Below are 22901 nucleotides of genomic sequence, written 5' to 3'. Positions count from 1 at the left end.
AAAAAAAAGAAAGAAAAGAAAAGAAAAAAGAAAAACCTCATAAAGTACTTAGCACATTGCCTGGTGCATAGTAAGTGCTCAATAAATGTTATGTATTTGTAATATTATCATCAAATATGTGTTGAAAAACACCAAACATGTTAAATGGCCAATCAAAAGCTCTTCTCTCAGTCTCTCCTCATGTTGGAAAGACATGAAATAATAGTGGTTCTTCAGAGTGACAAGATCTCACTATGCAGGCACTGAAACCTTCAGCCACCAGGCTAGCCAAAGGGCTAAAGCCCTGGTCATGGCTCCTGCTAGAGTCCAGTCTGCCCTGCTGGGGTGATGAAAGGATCAGGGAAAGCTACCAGATAGTTCTACTGTCCAGTGGATCATGCATAGACAGCAATTTGGCTCTTTCCTATGAGAACAAGCAAAAAGGGTCTCTCTCACCCTGGTCTTATAAACAGGGGTGTAGAGGCAGCTTTGCTTCCTCCTATCTCTTAATCCCATTACATTCTTATCATTTTGTCAGTGCAGACAAAGCTCCTTAGCTCCTGCCAGTGCTCACTCCAATGCCTTCCCTTGGGGTTCACTCTTTGCGGCTACTGGGGCTAAGGATGCTTAGATCCGCCTTCCCTTGAACTTAGCTTTATGATTCCTCCCTTTTTCCCCCTTAAACATGAGGAAAATTTCTGTGTAAAATTCTGTTTGGGATCCAAAATATTTCCATAACCTTTCATTTCTGGGTAAGACCAAGAAAAGGGAAATTAAGAGAAATACCAGCCACATTCACCCATCTCAAAATAAGCACAAATTCCTAGCCTTCAAGGTGCTGGGTTAGGTTTCTGGGGAGATATAAAAAGGGATCAAGACGCAGAGCTTGCCCTCAAGAGACCCCCCCCCCAAGTCCAATGGGGAAGGTTAAAAAACAATATGAATAACTACAGTGTAAAGTGCCATGATGGATGCCATGAGCAGCAGGGAGAGGGTCCAAGAGACCAGAGGAGGGAAAATGACAAAAGATAGGAACACAGGAAAGGCCTTCCAGAGCAGTCAGCCTCAGGTGTGGGCTCTGAGGACAGGGGATCCTGACCCAAGGAGGTGGGGAAGGGCAGGGAACGTATTCCAGGCAGAAGGAATGGGAGGCAGGGAGCCAGGAAAGCATGAGGCAGCTATGGGAATGCTATGGATTCATGTTCTTCTTTCAGTTTGGAGACATTTTGTAAAGAAGCAGGAACAGGAATACAAAAACTAAAGTAGTATAGTGAATAATATACTGGCAAAATTTAGCAATAAAAACTTTCAAGAAAGAAGAAAGTAAAGGGTGATTTACACATTATAGAGCAAATTGGTGACATGTGGATTTCATGAGTAACATATTCAAATTCATTTCTCAGTGATCATGAACCTAAAATCCCTAAGAGATTAGAGATGTATGTTTTCAAAGGAGGCCATGCCAAGTAAACTGGTGGATTACTCTTCCCAACATGTTAAGTAAGTTTCCTTCACTGAAAAATCTTTTGCTTGAACCATGAACTACCAAATCGAACACTTTCCATGATTTCCTTTCCTGGTCTACTTTTACAAAGTATTACCTAAAGTGAGAGGGCACACATTAGATGACATAATTTTGGGGTCTGTTACTTACAAGCAGAGTCATTTCAATGATGTTCAAGAACCAGTGTGCATTAGCTAGACTAGTTTCAAGGTACAGTAAATGTGTATCAGAGGTGATCATGATTATTGATAGGTCTAAGGGTATGTGCACTTTTGCATATTTTTCTATCCTCTGGCCCAAAATTAGAAAGCTACTGCACAAAGTAAGCTCTCAAACAGAATTTCTGTGAATCGGAACTCCCTTCTTTTTCTCCTTATTTTAACCAACAAGTCAAGTTAGAAAGAAAATCCAGACAGCATCATAGGCCATTAACCAATCTCAAATGGTGGGTATTAAAATAGGAAATAATCCCTGGTCAGTATTTCTGTGTCCTCCCAAGACCAACAGATTCTCTGCATACAACACAAAACTGGATGACATGGCCCTAGGCCAGGCTTCCTTAGCAAGCTTACCATATACCACATGCTGGGCCACTTGGGATCATTGAAATAGGTAGACTGGGCACGATTGAAGTCATAATCCCTCTTTGTCCGCTTTTTTACCACTTGCTGTTGGATCCATTCCACCTGTCAAGAAGGACATTTGGTGAGTATTCACGTTCCATCAGGGTTATCACAACATAAATGACAGTCTGAGGCATTTCCCATTGTAAGTCAAGGCTATTTAAGTCACAAGTTTCATTGTGGCTACTAAAATCTCTGAGTCTAAGTGCTCAGAGATTCCTTAGAAACCCAGGGGTTTTTTTGTTTGTTTAATGCAAGCAGGTGTTTTAGTTTTTTATATAGAGTATTTATACCTCTCAACAACAAGCTAACTTTTAGCTTTCTCAGAAATCCTATTTTACTTCCAATTTATTACAAATTGGTAATGTTAATTTTTAAGGTAATTTTTCACCCTTACTTTATACTAAGGGCTAGCCAACTTTTTCTATAAAGGTCCAAATAATACATATTTTAGGCTTTGCAGGTCACGTGGTCTCTGATGCAATCACTCATTTTGCCATTGCAGCACTGTAGATGATATATAAATGAATGGGTGTGAATGTGTCCCAATAAAACTTTATATACAAAACCAGGCTGGATTTTGTTCCACATGCCACAGTTTATAATTCCTGACTTACTGACTTAGAGTATGCATCAATTTTTAAAAACATTCTGGGATCAAAATGCTCCAGGATCATTTTTTTTTTTTTAAATGGCTTTCTACAACACCGTGTGGTGGAAAAACACTATTTGGAGAATTAGAAAAACCAAATCCCTAGTCCTATCTCTGGCACAAAATTGGAGAAGCCACTCAATTTCCTAAGCCATAGGCTCCCTGCCAGCTGTAAAATTCAAACACGCTCTATTGGAGAAACATCTTAATATTTAGTTATAAGCTTGTTTAAACAAGGTAACCAGAAACCTTGAGTCTAATGCAGAATTTATAACCTAGTGGTAGGGGTGTGTATGGGAACACTTTCTTTAAAACAGATTATCCTTACGGCAACACAAAAATAAGCATGTTCCAGTTTTAGCGGGATGTCTCAAATGCAGAATCAGCCCTGGTGGCATTCTTCAATTTGTGCCTAAATGCTCCTTTGTTTGATTTCTTCTGGTGATAGCTCATTTAGTCACAATGCTCTGGAATGTTTTGTTCTACCATTTATCCCTCCTCTCCACAAAGGAATTAAAAAATGAGTGGGGAGGAAGGGAGCTTTGTGGTCCACTGCTGTAATTCCATATCCAGCCATTCAGTAAACATTTTAAGACCTCTCTCACCTGCTCAATTAAAAGATTACTGGAGAAGGGATCCTAAGGCATCCTTCTCAGTCAAAGTGGAGCAGCAAGGATGGGTTTGCACGTACATTTTCTATTTCCAGGAAACAATTTAACCTCTTCATTTCAAAAAAATCTAAGGGATCAGGTTCATTCACTCATTTATTCATTCAACAAACAAGTGCTAGGTACTGTGTTAGAAATACAAAGATGAGTAAGAATTGGTTTTACCTTTGAAGGACTTACACTTTACCAAGGAAAGGTAACAAGTATTCCACAATTCTCCACTTCATAAAAATATCTTTACCTCCATGAATGACATCTGACACAGGCCCTATCACTGTATTACTTAGACTATTTATGATGATTTTGACTATGCAACTTGTAATCCTTATATTACTGTCTATAAGTATTATCCTAATAAAGTTAACTAGTTCATATTTGCATGCTTGGTAAAAGAAGGCTGCTTAGACAACTCTTTTCAAAACTAATCCTATATTGGCAGTGGCCTTTCCTAATGAAGCATTCATAAATTCGACACTGCCAACCTATATGTGTGCATAAACCGGAAAGTATCATGTCTTCCCCAGTGCGGACTCATTAAAGAGACTCCTAGAGATCAGGACAGTCTATCCTGGGGTGGGAGTGGATAACAGTTCCTTAGAAGGACACTATAAATATTCATTTCTCCCTATGCATACATTCAAATAGACAAATGAAATAAGTATGTGAGAAAACCAAGTGACAGCCATTTTCCTAGATGAACTATAGGTACTAAAATAGAACAAAATATCTTACCCAACAGCATCCCTTCTATAATTTTACCAAACAAAAATGCTTAGTTACAGGACTTAGTGGCTAGAAGGTGACACAGCAACTTGGCATCTAGATTTGACTACAAGTCACTCTGTCTGATCACAGGGCTGCAATACTCAAGAAAAGTTCAGTGGGTTTTTTTTTAGTGTCAAATACCATGTATTTTGCCTGGGTGCCTTACGGGTATGTGTATATAGCCCTGTATTTTTTGGAAAGTGGGAAAAGCACCTCTTGGATCGGAAGGTTTCTATGACTGGAAAGACCATATTTATATTCTTAAGCTATTATCCATATGTCTATCCTTGAGCTCTTTAAGGAAAAAGCCAGAGGTAATGCATTATACAGATTTTATTTCTTGCCAAGAAGCCTCATGCAAAGAAAAGACACTTAAAAATTCATTTTCATAAAACTATGGTCAGCCTAAGAGAAGGGAATTATTGTGTGCTTTGCCTCACTGGCTTAACTTTTGAAAGTTCTATTTCCAATACATTAAGGAACTACAGTTAATTCAGGGTGTAAAAGCTACAGGACCTTTGAAATCATCAGTCTATCCTTCGTTAATTTAAACATACATGTGCTACATGATTTCAGGGACACTCCCTCCCTCTACTCAGAGTACTCTCTCCCTTTGGACCTTGGTCCAAGTAAACATTGTGCATTTGCTGCTTAAGAACCTTTGTCTAAAGATGTCCTCCTTTATAAGATCCAAAACACATTAATTGACAGTTATGGGAAGCCTGCCCTCATAATCTCAGCTGAACTTGTATCTCATTATTTTGGAATTTGCCAGCTTTCTGACACTACACATGGGGCAAGCAACAGGAGGAAAAAAAATGTGATCATATGCATATAAATTATGTAAGTTATTACATAAATATAAATGGGAAACAAATTATGCTGTTGCTTTAAAAATGCATCCTGCAGTGATAGGGAATCAGCCCTTTAGATATTAAAAAGTATTATAATAATTAAAACACATACTAGTAGCAAAGGTCTACAGATATACCAATGTAATAGCATAGAAAGTCAACAAATTGACCCAAAACATGTAAGAATACAGTATATGATAATGGTATTATTCTAAATCAGTAGGGGAAAAAATTACTTCATAAATGTTTTGGAACACATTGGTTGGAACAACAACCAACTGGAAAAAAAAATAAAGCTGAAGCCATTTCTCATGTCTTAGGTCAGAATGAATGAATCAGATATTTAAATGTAAAGGTACTTTAAGAAATATGAGAGATGTTTAACACTAATCTCAGAGTGCAAGATTGTATCTAAGTATAATACAAACCAAAAAGATGATTTAGAAACTTTGACTAATTTAACTACATAAAAATAATGTGAACGACATGGCCAAAAAAAAAAAAAAAAAAGCACCACAGGGAAGGTGAAAGACAAACTGGGCAAAAGTGTATAGCTCTTACCATGAACAAAAGTCTATCTCCCTAATATAGAGACAGTTTCAACAATTAGTAAGAGAACAATTCAACAGGAAAAGCAGCAAAAGATAGGGGTAGAGAAACCTCTGGAAAGGTAAATCAGGTTCTTAAACATATACAATACACTTAGCCTCATGCATATTAAGACAAAAGCAAATGAAACCAAACTGAGATATCACTTTTCACCTTTCAGATACAAACAGTCTAAAGGTTGATAACATACTGTTAGTGGGGGCATGGGAAAAGGTTCATTCTCACATAATGGTGAGGGGAATGGAAACGTGTACAACTCTATGGAGGATAATTAAACAATTCCTTTAAAAAGGACGAAAGTAGTAATTCTATTTTTAGGAGTTTATCCTACCTATGTACACATGTGAATGTGCGAGGTTATTTACTAAAACACTGCCAGTAAGAACTAAAAATTGTAAACAACCTAAATATATATCAATAGAGATTAATATAATAAATGAAAGCATATCTGTATGATGGAGTAAAGTATAATACAACCATAAAAGAGAATGAAATGGTCTTAATGTACTGACAGAGAATCATCTCCATGATACAGTTAAAATGGAAAAAAAATGTAAGTTACAAATGGTTTAAAGGGATACTATATTTTTGGCATCTCTCTAAAGTGATTATACACAAAAAACCTGATAAACTGGTTGCTTTCTAGGTAGAAAACTAGTGGCTGGATACAGAGATAAGAGGGAGGCCTTCTACTGCATGCCCTTTTAAATCTTGTTACTTTTGATCCATGGGAGTATGTTACCTATACACACTATCATACAATCAAAAAACAATTTCAAATATGACTAAGGCTGGGCCCAATGGCTCACACCTATAATCTCAGCACTTTGGGAGGCCAAGGCAGGAGGATGGTTTATGCCCAGGAGTTCAAGACCAGCCTGGACAACATAGCAAGACTTCCATCTTTACAAAAAAAAAGAATGTTTAAAAAAGTAGCCAGGTGTGGGGACATGATCCTGTAGTCCCGGCTACTTAGGCAGCTGAGGTGGGAGGATCACCTGAGCCCAGGAGTTTGAGGCTGCAGTGAGCCATGATGACGCCACTGTCCTCCTGCCTGGGTAGGGGAGTGAGATCCTGTTGCTAAAAAAAAGACTACAAGTCTAAATCACAATGTATTTCTTTAAAAAGCAGTTAGTGAGAAAAAATAATACATAAAAAGTGCCTTAGATGATTTTATATTATATTCCAACACAACTTAAATATTAAGAAAATTGGGTAAAGTAATAAAAAGGAGTTGGATTTGGAAAGAGCTTGGTTATTATCTTAGATTAGCTACCAGTCACCTATGTGATCTTGCAAAAATCTTTGTGGGCCTCTTTTATCTGTAAAATGAGGGAAGGCATACTAAATGTGTCCTCTACTCTCTTTCTTCCAGCTTTGAAATGTTATCTAGAGAGTCTAATTCTGTGGTTTGACTAGGAATAAACATTTCGTTAAAAACAACAGACAGGTGAGGTCGATGTTCTAGTTGATCAATGATATTAAGTCATTCTGTGAAGATACGAGATTAATATTCATAAAGGAGTGTAGTAAATCATATGTTACTCTATGATTTGAATGAAACAGTTGCCAGGAAATAAAATAGGTGGTATTACATATTTTATATCTTTTTTGAACTAACTAGCTTCGACCAATTCAGGGAAAAGAACATAAAAATACTTCCCCTCTATTTTCTTCTCTGACTTTGAAAACAAAATAGAGCATCTTGGGTGTTGTTTTTAAGTATGAGTTAGGTGGATAATGGACATAACATGTTTTTGCTATGGAAAGCGAGGGCTTAAGAAAATGTTTTAGTACTGACATGTGGCTCCAAGAAGCTCTAAAGTCCAAAGGCAACAGATCCTAGAAATTTTCTAAAAACTCTGATCAAAACATCAAAGCTAACTGGTGAGAAAAAAAAAAAAATCAGAGAATTTAGTAAAAGCATTTGTTAGACAAGGATTTTCCATACTTTACATTGTGTTCCATCTAGCAACTTATCATTAATGAGGAGTTTTTAAATATTGGCATTGTTATTTTGTCACCTTCTTAAAGAAAAAAATTATCAAGATCGTTTAAATTCTGTTTATTTCATATAGCTACTTGTGAACCAAATAAAGCCTTACTTTTGATGTGATGGAGAAGTTTTACTTGATTTGCTTGAAACAGGCATTTTGAATCTTATTTGATGACTGCAAACATCAGATGCTTCCATCAGAGAAAACATCTGGTCATGAATGTGAAGAATCATTAATTTTTGAAAGGTCATTCAGAGGGAAGTTGTGAAATAAACACTGCATATACATTCAGAACAGTGTTACCAAAGAAAATATAGGCCAAACTGAAAAAACTTGACTCTGCTGTAAAATTTTATATTTGGTTGGCTTTCTCTAAGGAAGCCAAAATTTTAGAAATGTATATTATCAACTTAATCTTGCTATATTTTGTTTATAGAAAAACTCATAGTGTTATTGTTCTAATTACATTACTCACTTTCAAAGAATTAACATCATAGTTCTCCCCTTAAGCTATTCCCCTATTATGCACCTACTTCTAAAAATTTGATTTTCCTATTTGTTGCTTGTTTCTTTTCTTCAGTTTTGATAAGATGAAATGTGAATGTGAAAAAGAAATGGTTATATCCAATCAAAGCAGTAAAATGTGCTTTCCACCCTCAAGACCCTTTCATTTACTTTTGTTCATGCTAAAAATATTTATTGAGTAGCTCCTATGTGGGAGGCACTCTCTGGATAAACTACAGGATGGCAGTGAACAAAACAGCCAACTGACTTTCATAGTTATTGATGAAAAAGTTAAATGATGCAAAAAGTAAATAATGTAAGGAGGTAGAAAGTGATTATGGAGGAAGGGATTATTTCAAGTAAGGTGGTCAAGAAACGCCTCTTTGAAAGATGTGATATTTTAATAGAATTTTGAATAATGAGAAACCATCTGTGCAGATTTCTCAAAGAAGATATTACGGGCAATGTGACCAGCTAATGCAAAAGCCGTCTAGAACAACTGTGTACCTTTGTATTTTTGTTTACAGTTCATCCATGAGCTACAGATGCCTATTGCAATCCCTCAGGCCTACCAGTATTGCATTCGCCCTCCAGTGGACAGACAAAGAAAGAAGCTCACTCAAATCATGGAAGCAGAACCAGCCATCTGGTCGACTAACTGTGGCCTCCTGATTACCTGGAATATAATCTAGAAGGGGGATACAGGTTCCAGCTGAACTTGTCCCCACAACTCCACCAACTTCTCAGCTAATGGTGATAAACTCAGCTGAAAGAGGGATCAAGCAAGGCCCTCTAAAGCATGAGGCCCTAGGCAAAAACCCTCTTGCCCAGATCTGGAGGTAGTACCCTTGTGATGCTAGCCAGTATGAACTGGTTTTTTTTTTAGACGGCTTTGATGAACATCTGTCTTTTCAATTAAATTATGGAGTAAAAATCACAGATTCAATCAATGCTGCCATCTAAACAGCAGATAAATTATAAAATAATCTCTATGATAAAAAGTGTCCCAGGGCAGACTCCATAATCCCAGCACTTTGGGAGGCCAAGGTGGGCTGATCACCTGAGGATAGGAGTTCCAGACCAGTCTGACCAACATGGAGAAACCCAGTCTCTACTAAAAATACAAAATTAGCTGGGCAATCCCAGCTACTTGGGAAGCTGAGGTAGAGGAATCGCTTGAACGCGGGAGGTGGAGGTTGCGGTGAGCCGAGACTGTGCCATTGCACTCCAGCCTGGGCAACAAGAGCAAAATTCCATCTCAGAAAAAAAAAAAAAAAAAAAAAGGGAAACATTCAAACAAAGCCTAAAATTCAACTTAGTGCACCATCAGATGTATGTAGATCATTGTACTAGGAATCAGAAGACACAGTGACTTAATCCTTTGATTTTGGATATTAACGCCTCTGAAACTCTATGAAAAAAGAAATAATATCAGTTGTTGGATGAATCTTGCTAAACAATTTAACATTAAATTAGGTTTTATAAAAACAAAGTAATTCTTTCTGGAGCTATTAAAACATCTAAAAACATCCTGTGTGTGATCTTTACACCTACTGTAGCAGCATGATTCCCTCTGTGCCCAGAGCTAGGCTAGACTCTGCCACAGATGGGCAGTGTAGAACAAATTGGGAAAACATACTACTCAAGTTCATGGTAGAGGACTACCAATCACTAGTCTGGCCACTTGGGCAAATCACATAACTTCTTGGTATTCTATACTCTCATTTGTAAAATGGAATTACCTGTATTGTTAAGAGGGTCACACTTACAATGTGCTTCACAATTGCAAGCTCCCAAAGTACTTAGTAACTTGTGTTTTAATTGCATGTTTCCACGGCTGGCTTGGGGCAAAAGAAACTAGGTTTTAGATCCCTAGTACCAAAGACGATGCTTGACAACAGGCCCTCAAGAAATAGGTAAGGTGAATGGATATTTTTACCTTGTAAATACATTTCTTGGTAGGGATGTCTAAATTTTCTCCTTATTAAAAGAAAAAATAGGAAATTTTAAATAGAAGGGAGAGGAAAAAAAGGAGCCAAAAATTTAGGCTTAATCCTGTCAAGTTACAAAATGTTTCGTATTTCAACAACAGATAGATGGTAGCACAAGGATGATTATATTACTAGCAATGAACAACATGTAAAAATATTAATGAAGGATATGATCTTTCTTTACATAATTCTATGTTTTTAATGTTTTATTGACCCCTTCTCTGTTTGACATCCACTTGAAACCCACTCTTGGCCGGGCGCGGTGGCTCAAGCCTGTAATCCCGGCACTTTGGGAGGCTGAGGTGGGTGGATCACCTGAGGTCAGAGCTCGAGACCAGCCTGGCCAACATGGCAAAACCCCATCTCTACTAAAAATATACAAAATTAGCCGGGCGTGGTGGGAGGCGCCTGTAATCCCAGCTACTTGGGAGGATGAGGCAGCAGAATTGCTTGAACCCAGGAGGTGGAGGTTGCAGTGAGCTGAGATCACACCACTGCACTCCTGCCTGGGTCACAGAGTGAGACTCTGTCTTAAAAAAAAAGAAACCCACTCTTGTACATATTTTTATCTTTTGAGATGGAGCCATTTCCTCCACCTTACCTGTCTTACTGGTAAGACGGGAGGAAATGGCTCCATCTCAAGAGACAAAATCTCAGAAGGAAAGAGAGAAAATCTCAGAAGCAAAAAAGACAGTGGGTACAATTAAAATGGATAAACACAGAAGAACAAAGTAGGTGCTGACACAGGTCAAGAACCTGGAATATGCAGCAGGTGGGGGACGGGAGAGTATCAGGAAGAACAGTGAATGGATGCTGGATTGAATACCAAGGTGAAGGGATGATCTGTGCAGTGAGCCGACATGGATGGCACACGTTTACCTACGTAACAAAGCTGCACATCCTGCACAAGTACCCCTGAACTTAAAATAATAGTTAAAAAAAAATTTCATTGTATGTATGTTTATCCATCCACCCATTAAAAAACAATTTGGTTTATTCCAATTTTTGGCAATTATAAATAAAGCAGTTATAAATAAACATATGACTCTAGAAATAGATATGAGCAGTTGTTTCATAAACTGCAAAGGCCTAGGTTTGAATCAAGTCAATGAAACCTATGATGTTAAGTGATGCATTCTCCCAGACTAATAAAAGACATCTCCAGCATTTCAATGGTCAATGCCAAGTCCATAATCAAAGCACAAAGCAAAAGAAGTATGAATTTAAAAGTACTTACATAGGGGAAAATACAAAGAGCATAGAAATGACTGTCAACCAACTCTTACAGCTAAGTGGAAAAAAGGTGCCAAACTGATAAATTAGGGGAAATTTCTTTAACATTTAAATATTAAATACAATTAAACATTTGAATTTTAATATTTTGATATTAAATATTAATATTTAATAAAAATATTAACATTACAACATAATAACATAAATATTGAATAAAGTATTTAATATTTTAAACATTTAAATTTAAGACTACCCATCTTGGCTGCTAGTAATAATACCCATAAGCAACTGTTTTTTCACCACTTGTAAGGACAATTTTTTTTTTTGGCTTTACTTTATCCTTGCAGGAAAGATAATTTCAAAGACTTCAGGCTCATTTTTCCATTGATGATGTCGCTCCCAAAACTTGCTGAAAATCTCTCAAAGGCAAGACACTTATTTTATATTTGTCTCAAGTAAATTTGTTCTTTGGGACAAGTTTAATTTGTCCTCTGGGGAAAAAAAAGGATAGCTCCCTTATTCCTAGCCATGCCAAGATGCTTTCTAGAGGGTAAAAAGAACTTAGTTTATGTAAAGAGAGAGGGAAAAGAGAGAAAAAGGGGTGTGTGTGTGTGTGTGTGTGTGTGTGTGTGTGTGTGTGTGTGTGGTGTCTGTGTGTATGCACCCAACATGAAGTAGGGGGTTGGGTATTAACAGGAAAAGCCAGTGATGAGAACTCATTAAATACTTGTTGAATGGAAAGATTATATCCCCAAACCTTCCATTTTCTAACTTGTATTTCAGGTTCTTACATTTTAAACTTTAGGACATCACATTTAATCAATAAGAGGAAATTTGCAAACAATTTCGATTGCTCATGTATTAAAAGGAAACAAATTCTAAAGTACCTAAAACAAATTCTACTGTCTGAATGCCACCTGGGGTTAAATTCATACCATTTGATTAAATGCAGTCTTAATTCAGAGATTGAACTGGGACAACAAAGATTTCCCCCCAGCTTCACTCCAGGGTCAAAATCATCACTGCATGAAAAACACAGTGGCATGACTTCATTCTACATTTATTTGTCTTTTGAATAATCATCCTCTAAGCAATTTGAAAGCCAAGGCAAGGTAATTAATAAAATCTATTCAACATTTAAAGTAAATATATGTTACATCACTCTGGTCTTAGTATTGTTGAAGTTTTAGATAACTGCAAGAATGACAATTTTACCTTAAAACAAAGCATTAATCACTTAATGGGTTTTTGTTCTTTGACCAATCCCACAAATCTGTGCCTAAATCATTTCAGATATTCCCAGATCTGTATTTGCAAAAATTGGATGCCCTCAAGTTGTATATCAAGTGAATACAAAGAGGAGCTTTATTTTGTACAGAGTAGAGAAATTGTTCAATTCAGCTGAGATTAGTATAAAAAAGAGGCAAATGCTGGCAAAGGAAAGGGCGTTCTCATTATTTCTCCAAGCAGAGGACATAGGGTGATCTGCTAAATATCAAAAAGCATGTCAGCATCTTGCTTCTCAATATAACACACCACTTAATTCCATAGCTCATATGCAATGGTCATGAAAGCTATATTTCTATGGAGAGAAACACTCTTCCCTTGTGACTAATTCAGCTCCATTGCACATACTGTCTTCTCCTAGCTATTTAAATATAAATGGCAATGGCTATTGTTTCTAAATTTCCATGGCTCCTACTGCTATGGTTTTGATCACAGTGGGAAAACTCAGGGAGGGGGAATGGTTTGAGCCTGTAAGTTCAGAGCTGGGTACCAGGAGTTTTCATTTCATCCATTTTGCACTTTCTCTTTTTAAATAAGAGGCATTCTCAATACTCTGGGAGCTTCAGTTCTATGTTTTTTAAATCTTTCCAGCATCTTTCAATCTCTTCACTGTCAGAATTTAAAATCTTAGAAGTCAAGGGGTGACCAATTGTTATGTTGGCAAGCTCTAGCTTTATGAATCAAAGGGAGATGGGTAAAAATTAGTCTTTTCTTTCTGTTGTTAGAAGATAAATATGCAACTTTTAGGGAAATGAGTGAAGTCTGCATAAGTGTATTCTGTCCCCTTGAGGTTAACCTATGTTTTTAAATCCTAAAATGAGTTCAAAATACATAAATAAATAAGTAGCATGAAGTCGCTGGTGAGGAGGAGTGTGAATGAAGACCCGCAATGTGGGCCCCACACACAACAGAGAGAAATGATAAGGGACTGCCTTGGGGGAAGGTCTCTGACTTGGTGTTTTCATTACATTTTCCTTTTTCCTGAACTCTAACCTTACACTTGGCAGAAAGGGCAGGGGTGTTTTGCAACCAAAAACACTGGAATTGTGGCAGCTCTTAAACACCATCATCACCCTCTGAAATATTTAGCAAACAGCTACGTTGGTCAGGGTGGGGGAAAAGCATGCCTTTCAGCCTCAGGGAAAAATGCTGTCCAAAATCCCCGGGCAAAGGGAAAGGGATTGGCATTTTCTCCCCTAAATCCAGTTGCCTGAGGCAAACCGAATGTTTTCTCAATTTGAGTGCTATTCCCTCACCTCAGAAACCACTGTCGGGGCTTCCAGTGAGGTGGTACTGGACAAAACTTGCGGGTCATAGCACATAAAAATCTGGAAGAAGGCCTGATGAATGAGTGCACCGGCTGGAGCTCCCGTCGGTCCTACGCCAGCCCTACGGGAAGGCGAGCGGTGCCCCAGCTCCCAGCTTCCTGGCAGTCTCCATGTGTGTCGCAGAAGAGTGCCAAGTCACTTCACTGGGCCTCCCTCACCCTGAACACGTAATCCATGCCCACCACAGTCAATTAGAGGAGCCCTGGGGCTGAGGCTCAGAGAAGGAGAGAGAAAACACATTTTCATCACTGTCATCAAGCCTGACACTTTCTCAGTCTGAAGACCCAGGAGCAGCGAATCTCCCCCACCAAGCTTCCTTCTTTCACGCTGTGTGTTTTGGATGGCTCACCCTGGAGTCTGTTGTGTCAATGTTCACGGAAATATGATGTGTTTACTGGACCCAAGGGAGGTACCTATCACCAGTTCTCTCTCTCCACTCCTCGGCCCTCTGCCCCCAAAAGGGTTCCACCCTGGCACATTTGGGCCCTTAGCACTGAAATGAGAGTTGGCCTTGACCACAGTTCCCAACAACCCTACTGAGCATTGGTGACTTGAGGAAGGGCTGTCAAATTTCTGGCACCTGTGTTACTCTTTAAAGATTTTGTTCAGTTTAATATTAAATACTTAGCAGCTCAGTATCAGAGTGAAGAAAAGTAGAGGATAAAGACTGAGACTATAGGCTAGAGGGAGGCTGAGGATCTAATTAGATTTCCTGGAGATCCAGGAGGCCAAGGCCGGGTCTCCAAGTTTCTCTAGTCCCCACAGTGGCTATGCTAGTGCCTCGCCCAGAGTAGGTGCTCCGGAGTGATTTACAGAATTAATGACTGTATTCACTGCTCTTTTAGTCAAAGAATAATTGGTAATCCTGTTTTCCAGGGCCTAAACACCTAGGAGAAAGCAGAAAAGCAAGCTCTAGTTCAAGAGTTCTCAGTCTGGAAAGAGGAAGAAAATAATCCTATGTCATTTACAGTTAGGAGCATCTGGACCTAGGTTTATGACAGACCAATGAAGTTTTGTCACAAAGCTAAGGCATAAATAATGTAGATGTTGATGGTTGTTTTTCAGGTACTCTGACTTCCAATGGGTAGAGAAATCACTGGTTATAATAATTTTTAAAATACAACTATTTAATTTTTTTCATGTTTTGTGCAAAATAAACTATTTCTACCCATTGTTTCCTTAATGCCACCAAACTGTCCCATGGAAGAATCATCCATTTTTTTTTACCAGGGAGACTGAGGCATAGTGGGGTTAAGTGACTTAACCCAGTCACATGATTGTAAGGGACCTGAAACAAGAACCCTGATGACATAAATCCATGCCCATGGATTTCCATAGAGCACAGGAACTCCCTTCTGAAATATCTTGTCAGCTGATGGCATAGGTTAGGGGAGCACATCTTTTCTCTCTCCCTTTGGGTTATCACAACATTTCAAAGCCTGGAGATTAATCAAAGCCATTCAAACACTTTACTAAAAGCTGTACAGTTGAAAGGTGGGGGAAGGAGGAAAGAAAATAGGAGAGAGACAGCCCAAAAGCTTCTTAAGCTGACAAGCAACTTCAACAAAGTCTCAAGATACAAAATCAATGTGTAAAAATCACAAGCATTCCTATACACAACAATAGACAAGCAGAGAGCTAAATCATTAATGAACTCCCATTCACAAAGATAATAAAATACCTAGGAATATAGGCAACAAGGGAAGTGAAGGATCTCTTCAAGAAGAACTACAAACCACTGCTCAAGAAAATCAAACAGGACATAAACAAATGAAAAAACATTCCATGCTCATGGATAGGAAGAATCAACATCGTGAAAATGGTCATACTGCCCAAAGTAATTTATGGATTCAATACTATTCCCATTAAACTATCATGAACATTCTTCACAGAATTAGAAAAAACTTCTTTAAAATTCATACGGAACCATAAAAGAGCTCATATAGCCAAGACAATCCTAAGCAAAAAGAACAATGCTGGAGGCATCATGCTACCTGACTTCAAACTATACTACAAGGCTACAGTAACCAAAACAGCATGATAGTGGTACAAAAACAGACATGTAGAACAATGGAACAGAATAGAGATCTCAGAAATAAGACCACATATCTACAACCATCTGATCTTCAACAAACCCGACAAAAACAAGCAATGGGGAAAGTATTCCCTATTTAATAAATGATGCTGGGAGAACTGGCTAGCCATATGCAGAAAATTGAAACTGGACCCCTTCTTTATACCTTATACAAAAATTAACTCATAGAAGAAAATCTAGGCAATACCACTCAGGACATAGGCATGGGCAAAGATTTCATGATGAACATGTCAAAAGTAATCACAACAAAAGCAAACATTGACAAATGGGATCTAATTAAACTAAAGAGCTTCTGCACAGCAAAAGAAACTATGATCAGAGTGAACAGGCAACCTACAAAATGTGAGAAAATTTTTGCAATCTATCCATCTGACAAAGGGCTAATATCCAGAATCTGCAAGGAACTTAAATTTACAAGAAAAAAAAAAAAAAACCTATTAAAAAGTGGGCAAAGGACATGAACAGGTACTTCTCAAAAGAAGACATTTATGCTGCCAACAAACAAGAAAAAAAGCTCATCATCACTGATCATTATAGAAATGCAAATTATAACCACAATGAGATACCATTTCACACCAGTTAGAATGGTGATCATTAAAAAGTCAAGAAACAACAGATGCTGGTGAGACTGTTGAGAAACAGGAACACTTTTGCAGTGTTGGTGGGAATGTAAATTAGTTCAACCATTGTGGAAGACAGTGTAGCAATTCCTCAAAGACCTACAATCAGAATACCATTTGACCCAGAAATCCCATTACTGGGTATATACCCAAAGGAATATAAATCATTCTATTATAAAGATACATACATGCGTATGTTCACTGCAGCACTATTCACAATAGCAAAGACATGGAATCAACCCAAATGCCAATCAATGATAGACTGGATAAAGAAAACATGGTACATATACACCATGGAATACTATGCAGCCATAAAAAAGAACAAAATCATGTCCTTTGCAGGGACATGGATGGACCTGGAAGTCATTATCCTCAGCAAACAAACACGGGAACAGAAAACCAAACACTGCATTTCTCACTTAGAAGTGGGAGCTGAACAATGAGAACATATGGACAGGGAGGGGAACAACACACACTGGGGCCTGTCGTGGGGGTGGGGGTGGGAGCAGAAGGGAGAGCATCAGGATAAATAGCTAATGCATGTGGGGCTTAATACCTAGGTGATGGGTTGATAGGTGCAGCAAACCACCACAGCACACATTTATCTATTAACAAACCTGCAAGTCCTGCATGTGTATACTGGAACTTAAAATAAAATTAAGTTGTCCAGGCGTGGTGTCTCATGCCTGTAATCCCAGCACTTTGGGAGGCCGAGGTGGGCAGATTGCATGAGCTCAGGAGTTCAAGAACCAGCCTGGGCAACACGGTGAAACTTCGTCTCTACCAAAATACAAAAAAATTAACCAGGCGTGGCAGTGTGCACCTGTAGTCCCAGCTACTCGGGAGGCTGAGGCAGGAGAATTATTTGAACCTAGGAGGTGGAGGTTGCAGTGAACCGAGATCGCGCCACTGCACTCCAGCCTGGGCAACAGAGTGAGACTCCATCTCCAAAAAAAATAAATAAATAAAATAAAGTTTAAAAAAAGAAAGAAAATAGCAGAGAGAATGGCATAACTCTAGAGCCTTTATGTTCCACATAAGGAATTTTGGGAGGTCCTCACTTACTGGAAGCATTTTAAAATGGCTGAGACTCATTTAGTCTGCAAATGACAGGAGAACTGTCTGATGAGCAGAGAATAAAAGCCTAAACAGGCGAAAGAATTCTTAGGCACAGCCTTGGCAATGATGATAGAAATCCTTTTTCCCTCCAGGGCACTTTCTGACTTGTAATTTAAGAGCACATAAAGTTCAAGGCCTGAAAATTGCCCAAATTTTGAAAAAGAAAGAGAAAAACCTGTAACCAAAATCCTTAGTTACCCAGCTGCTCTGAATTAGATTGAATTAACGAGAGATTGAATTAACAAGATGAGGCAAAAGACGGTGTGGTGGTTACTGATTAAGAATTGGGTTTCTGTGGCCGGGCATGGTGGCTCACACCTGTAATCTCAGCACTTTGGGAGGCCGAGGTGGGCGGATCAACTGAGGTCAGGAGTTCAAGACCAGCCTGGCCAACATGGTGAAACCCCATCGCTACTAAACATACAAAATTAGCTGGGTGTGGTGGTGCACACCTGTAATCCCAGCTACTTGGGAGGCTGAGACAGGAGAATTGCTTCAACCTGGGAAGTGGAGGTTGAAGTAAGCCAAGATCACACCACTGAACTCCAGCCTGAGTGACAGAGCGAGATTCCAACTCAGAAAAAAAAAAAAAAAGGATTTCTGGAGTCCAAGGAACCCGTGTTTGAGAATTCTCGCTTGCCCAGTGCAAAGTAGGGTGACCTCAGGCAAGTTAACCTCTGTATGGAAAACGGCGAAGATCAATGAATCTAAAGAGTAAATGAGCTAATTCATGTCAAATACTCAGCACAGTCCTTGGCACAGGAATGTCCACCATGTGACTATGGTAATGCGTTCGTGAACCAAGCTACACCCACCAACAAGCTTGCTTCTTTTATTGGTCCAAGAACTGCAAGCTTGAGTTTAGACCCGACTGACCAGAGAATGATACTGAAGGTAGAAGTTTTATAAAGAAAGTAGAAAGCTGGAGACCTATACTATCCAGCCCTTTACTTCTTTGTTTCAATTTCCCTAGGTATAAGCTTAAGGGGTTGAGTAAGGTCAGTGATTTGACTCCAGGGGTCCAGGGAAGTGCCTCCAAGACCCAGGGAGTGAAGTTAAGCAGTAAGGCCAATCAATGTTCTGGCCCCCTTCCTCTCTACTCTCCAAAGTAAGCCATCTCTTGAATGAAATGTTCTGCTTCAAACAAGAAAAGACAATCACCAAAGTTCTGAGATTCTGTGTAGTTAGTAAAAGTCGACTGAGTCTCTGAAACTTGCCGACCTACTTTTGTCTAGCATTAGGACAATGACATTAAGCTCTGAGAACTGGCATCCAGATCACTTATACAAAATTATAGCTATGTTAAGTTGATTCACTGTCGTTTGTAACAAATTTTCTAACTACTTTTTCTTATGGAGTAATTAGCAGTAGCCTTAGAATGAAGACGAGAACCATCCTCAGCTGTGATGATGCCAGAACCGCCCCCCCACCCCCCGCCATAGAGGGCAGGCCATGAGGTTTCCCCATTGAAGTGGACTTCCAGACCTTCTCTATAGCAATTCCAGTGAACACAAATGTTCCCGAGGACACCAAAGCCATGTTTAGAAAAACAAGTAGGTAATGTACATAACGACATCTATGATGATAAATAATCAAGTCTATAATAAAGAAGGTCACACGAAGTTTTCACACACCTTATCAAATGGTCCCTACCGTTGACTATGGAGAATTTTTGAGTCTTTATGAGATGAATCAGATATGACCATTTTTCCACATTTCCATAGACATAACTCTAACTTAGATGCTCATTTTCTCCATCTTGCTCACTGAAATCCCTAATAATCCCCTGGCTGGATTTCTATAAAGTCTGGCCCTCATGTATTTCATCTTCCAAGCTCTTGCAGCGGACTTCAGTAGGCAAATTCTTTCACCCTCGCACCTTCTAGGTGAGGGCATCTTCCTTTCTATGGTGCTTCCAGAGCACACTATGTTTATCTCTGCCACAACCACTAAGAACAGCAGTTTAACCATTTGTCAGACTTTTTCATGAAGCATATTCCTCTGGAAGGAAGAGGCTATATTTTTCTTATCTGTGTCTCTGGCATCTGGAAGATTACTTGACTGATAACGGATGTGCAATACATGTTTGCTGAATAAATTAACTTACCTGTTAACGCGTGAGCGATATAACAGGACTCTGTGATATACTTAGACTGGCAGTCAAGACCTTGCATCGGTTGAACTAGTTCCTGAGACTGACCCTTCAACACTTGTTGGACACAGTTGTTCCTTGCTAAGCTTTCAAATCAATTCGATTCAACACACGTTTACTAAGCACAATCAGGTGCCAGGCACTGTGCTAGGCACTAGTGTTGCATCAGTGAACCAACAACGTCCCTCTGACTCCCTGGATCAGTGAAGATAACTTATTAGTTGCTGGCAGTTAACTATAAAAGGCTGGGCCCTGGCCAGGCGCAGTGGCTCACGTCTGTAATCCCAGTACTTTGGGAGGCCCAGGCGGGCGGATCACCTGAGGTCGGGAGTTTGAAACCTGCCTGACCAACATGGAGAAACCCCGTCTCTACTAAAAATACAAAATTAGCTGGGCGTGGCGGCGCATGCCTGTAATCCCAGCTATTCAGAAGGCTGATGCAGGAGAATCATTTGAACCTGGGGAGGCGGAGGTTGTGGTGAGCCGAGATCACACCATTGCACTCCAGCCTCGGCAACAAGAGTGAAACTCTGACTCAAAAAAAAAAAAAAAAAAAAAAAAGGCTGGGCCCTGCCCTTGAGGCGCTCACAGCCCAGTGAGGGAGTCATTAGAATACCAAATGACATGTCTTTAGCAACAGAGGAATCCCCTTGGTCCCTTCATGTTCTAAAATGTTCTATCAGGCAACCTTTTGAAAGCTTTAGCATGCTCTTACCACTAAACTGCATTGTATGAAATGGGCCAACAACACAGAAAATAGGCACCCAAGCTTAATCCTCAAGGACTGTTTGTGAAAGCTGTTCCCTTAAGGTACATCATAGCTGCTTCCAGGCTCTGCATTAGAAAATATTGCTCTCCACATACACGCCGTGGAATACTATAAAGCCACAAAAAAGAATGAAATCATGTCCTTTGCAGCAACACGGATGCAGCTGGAGACCATTGTCCTAAGCAAATTAATGCAGGAACAGAAAACCAAATGCCGCTATGTTCTCACTTACAAGTGGGAGCTAAACATTGGGTACTCATGGACATAAAGATGGCAACAGCAGATACTGGGGGCTACTAGAGGGTGGAAAAAGTAACTGTTGGGTACTATGCTCACTACCTGGATAATGGGATCAATTATACCCCAAGCTTCAGCATCAGGCAATATACCCATGTAACAAACCTGCACATTCACCCCCTGAACCTAAAGTAAAATAGAAGTTGATATTATTAAATAAAAAAATAAATAAATAAAACACTTAAAAAAGGGGTGGAAATGTTACCCTGTATTTGCTGTAAGATTCAAGAGGAAATGGATTACCTCCTTCCCCCCTTGAAGACTATTTCCTAAGGCTACCTGTGACCCAGATCAAGAGGACCAAAAGCCATACAGAGGCAGAACTAGTTTTCCTTTATGTTAAAGATATAACTTTAACATAAAGTGCTTAAGGGTTTTTCACAACATACACTGTGGTAGAAATAGGATGGACAAAACCAGATGGTTCTAGATCTAATTCTAGGAAGCAATACATAGTATGTGACCCTGCCCAAGTGACTGAACTTATCTAATTTATTTGTTTTTCTCATTTTGTTGTGAGCCAAAGTGCAGGGCACATAATAGGTATTTGGTAGAAAATGGTCCTCTTCCAATTCCACTACCACCCTTCCTACAAAATTGTCACATTTGTTTAATGACAGGTCAAGTGGACACCCTGGAAGTGAAAACATGGGTAGGTTCACCTGCTATTCATTAAATTTCATTGAAATCTGTAAAACCACTAAAAGAGATCTACCTCTATAGCAAGAAGAAAGACTTTTTTCAAGAGCACATTCCCATGAGATTGGGATGGCAAGTTGCTCTCCTTATGGGCAATGTATCCAATAAATAACCTACTTGTAAGTAGATCTTAAAAAGTTATTGTTGAGGGGAGACACTTCAGCTGACAACCATGATGTCATTTTCCAATTTGATGCTGCTACACACTGTTCAAAATACAGTTAAGTTATCAGAGTTTTTGTTTCACAGTCACCATTGCAAGAAATATCCGACAGGCATTTGGGCCAGTCCCCACCAATATGCAATCTGTCAAGATTGACTTCTGAAGAGATTGTTCCTTTTTGTGACATGCCTCCAGTGTGGGGTATTGAGTACCCTTTCTAGCCCTGCCTCAGTATAGGTTAGTACGTACCCAAAGTGTTAACCTCAGAGTGATTCCTAGAGACACTGGTTGACACAAGGGCTTAGGGCCAAGAGAGGTCAACACAGCATCTAAGGGCAACACACCCTGAAGTGTGCTGATCCTTGCACTGGACTTGTCTACCTTATGACACCTTTCATCTACCCTCTGGTATATCTGTCTATAATGTGTCCCTGATAGCTCACATGCTGCTGAACTTAGTCCATGTTCCCAATTACAAACCACATCACTGCTAGTAATCTGTAGCCCTCGGGTGGTGGTTGCAGAGTTTAGGATAGTGTTCTTCCCAAGAATCCCCTCTTATTTTGGAATCAGTGACTGAAAAAGCAAACAACTGGCTTTCTACATTCATTAATTTTTACTTCATAGACCTAAGAATGGGGGAAATAGCCTTACCAAAAAAGTCACCAATAGGCAGTATGATAATTAATTTTATGTGCCCACTTGACTAGGCCACAGGGTGCCCGGATTAAATACTCTCTTTGGGTATAACTGTGAGGGTGTTTCTGGATAGGATCAGCATCGAATTGGTGGGCTCAGTAAAATGAACTGCCATCCCCAATGTGGGTGAGCATCACTCAATCCACTGATGGCCTGAATAAAACAAAAAGCAGAGGAAGGGAGGATGCATTCCCTTCCCACGTGCCCGCATGAGCTGGGGCACTGGTCTTCTGCCCTAGGGCTGGGATTTCCATCAGTGGCTCCCCTGGTTCTCAGACCTTTGGACTCAGACTG

The 22901-nt window shown here is 39.3% G+C and overlaps 1 protein-coding gene across 2 annotated transcripts in view; it reads right to left on the bottom strand.

Moving 5' to 3' along the window:
- Window positions 1–22901, bottom strand: part of PCSK5 (proprotein convertase subtilisin/kexin type 5) — a 461615-nt gene that overhangs the window by 364377 nt on the left and 74337 nt on the right. For both annotated transcript variants that reach the window (XM_034967553.4, XM_024930148.4), the window contains exon 3: window positions 2056–2169. In XM_034967553.4, coding sequence (XP_034823444.2) covers window positions 2056–2169 — 114 coding nt within the window. The remainder of the gene's footprint in view (window positions 1–2055; window positions 2170–22901) is intronic.

This window comes from Pan paniscus, chromosome 11 (genome assembly GCF_029289425.2).
Source record: "Pan paniscus chromosome 11, NHGRI_mPanPan1-v2.0_pri, whole genome shotgun sequence".
Lineage (NCBI taxonomy): Eukaryota > Metazoa > Chordata > Mammalia > Primates > Hominidae > Pan > Pan paniscus.
Note: the sequence above shows the minus strand (reverse complement) of the source record. Positions and strands in the feature narration are given on the sequence as shown.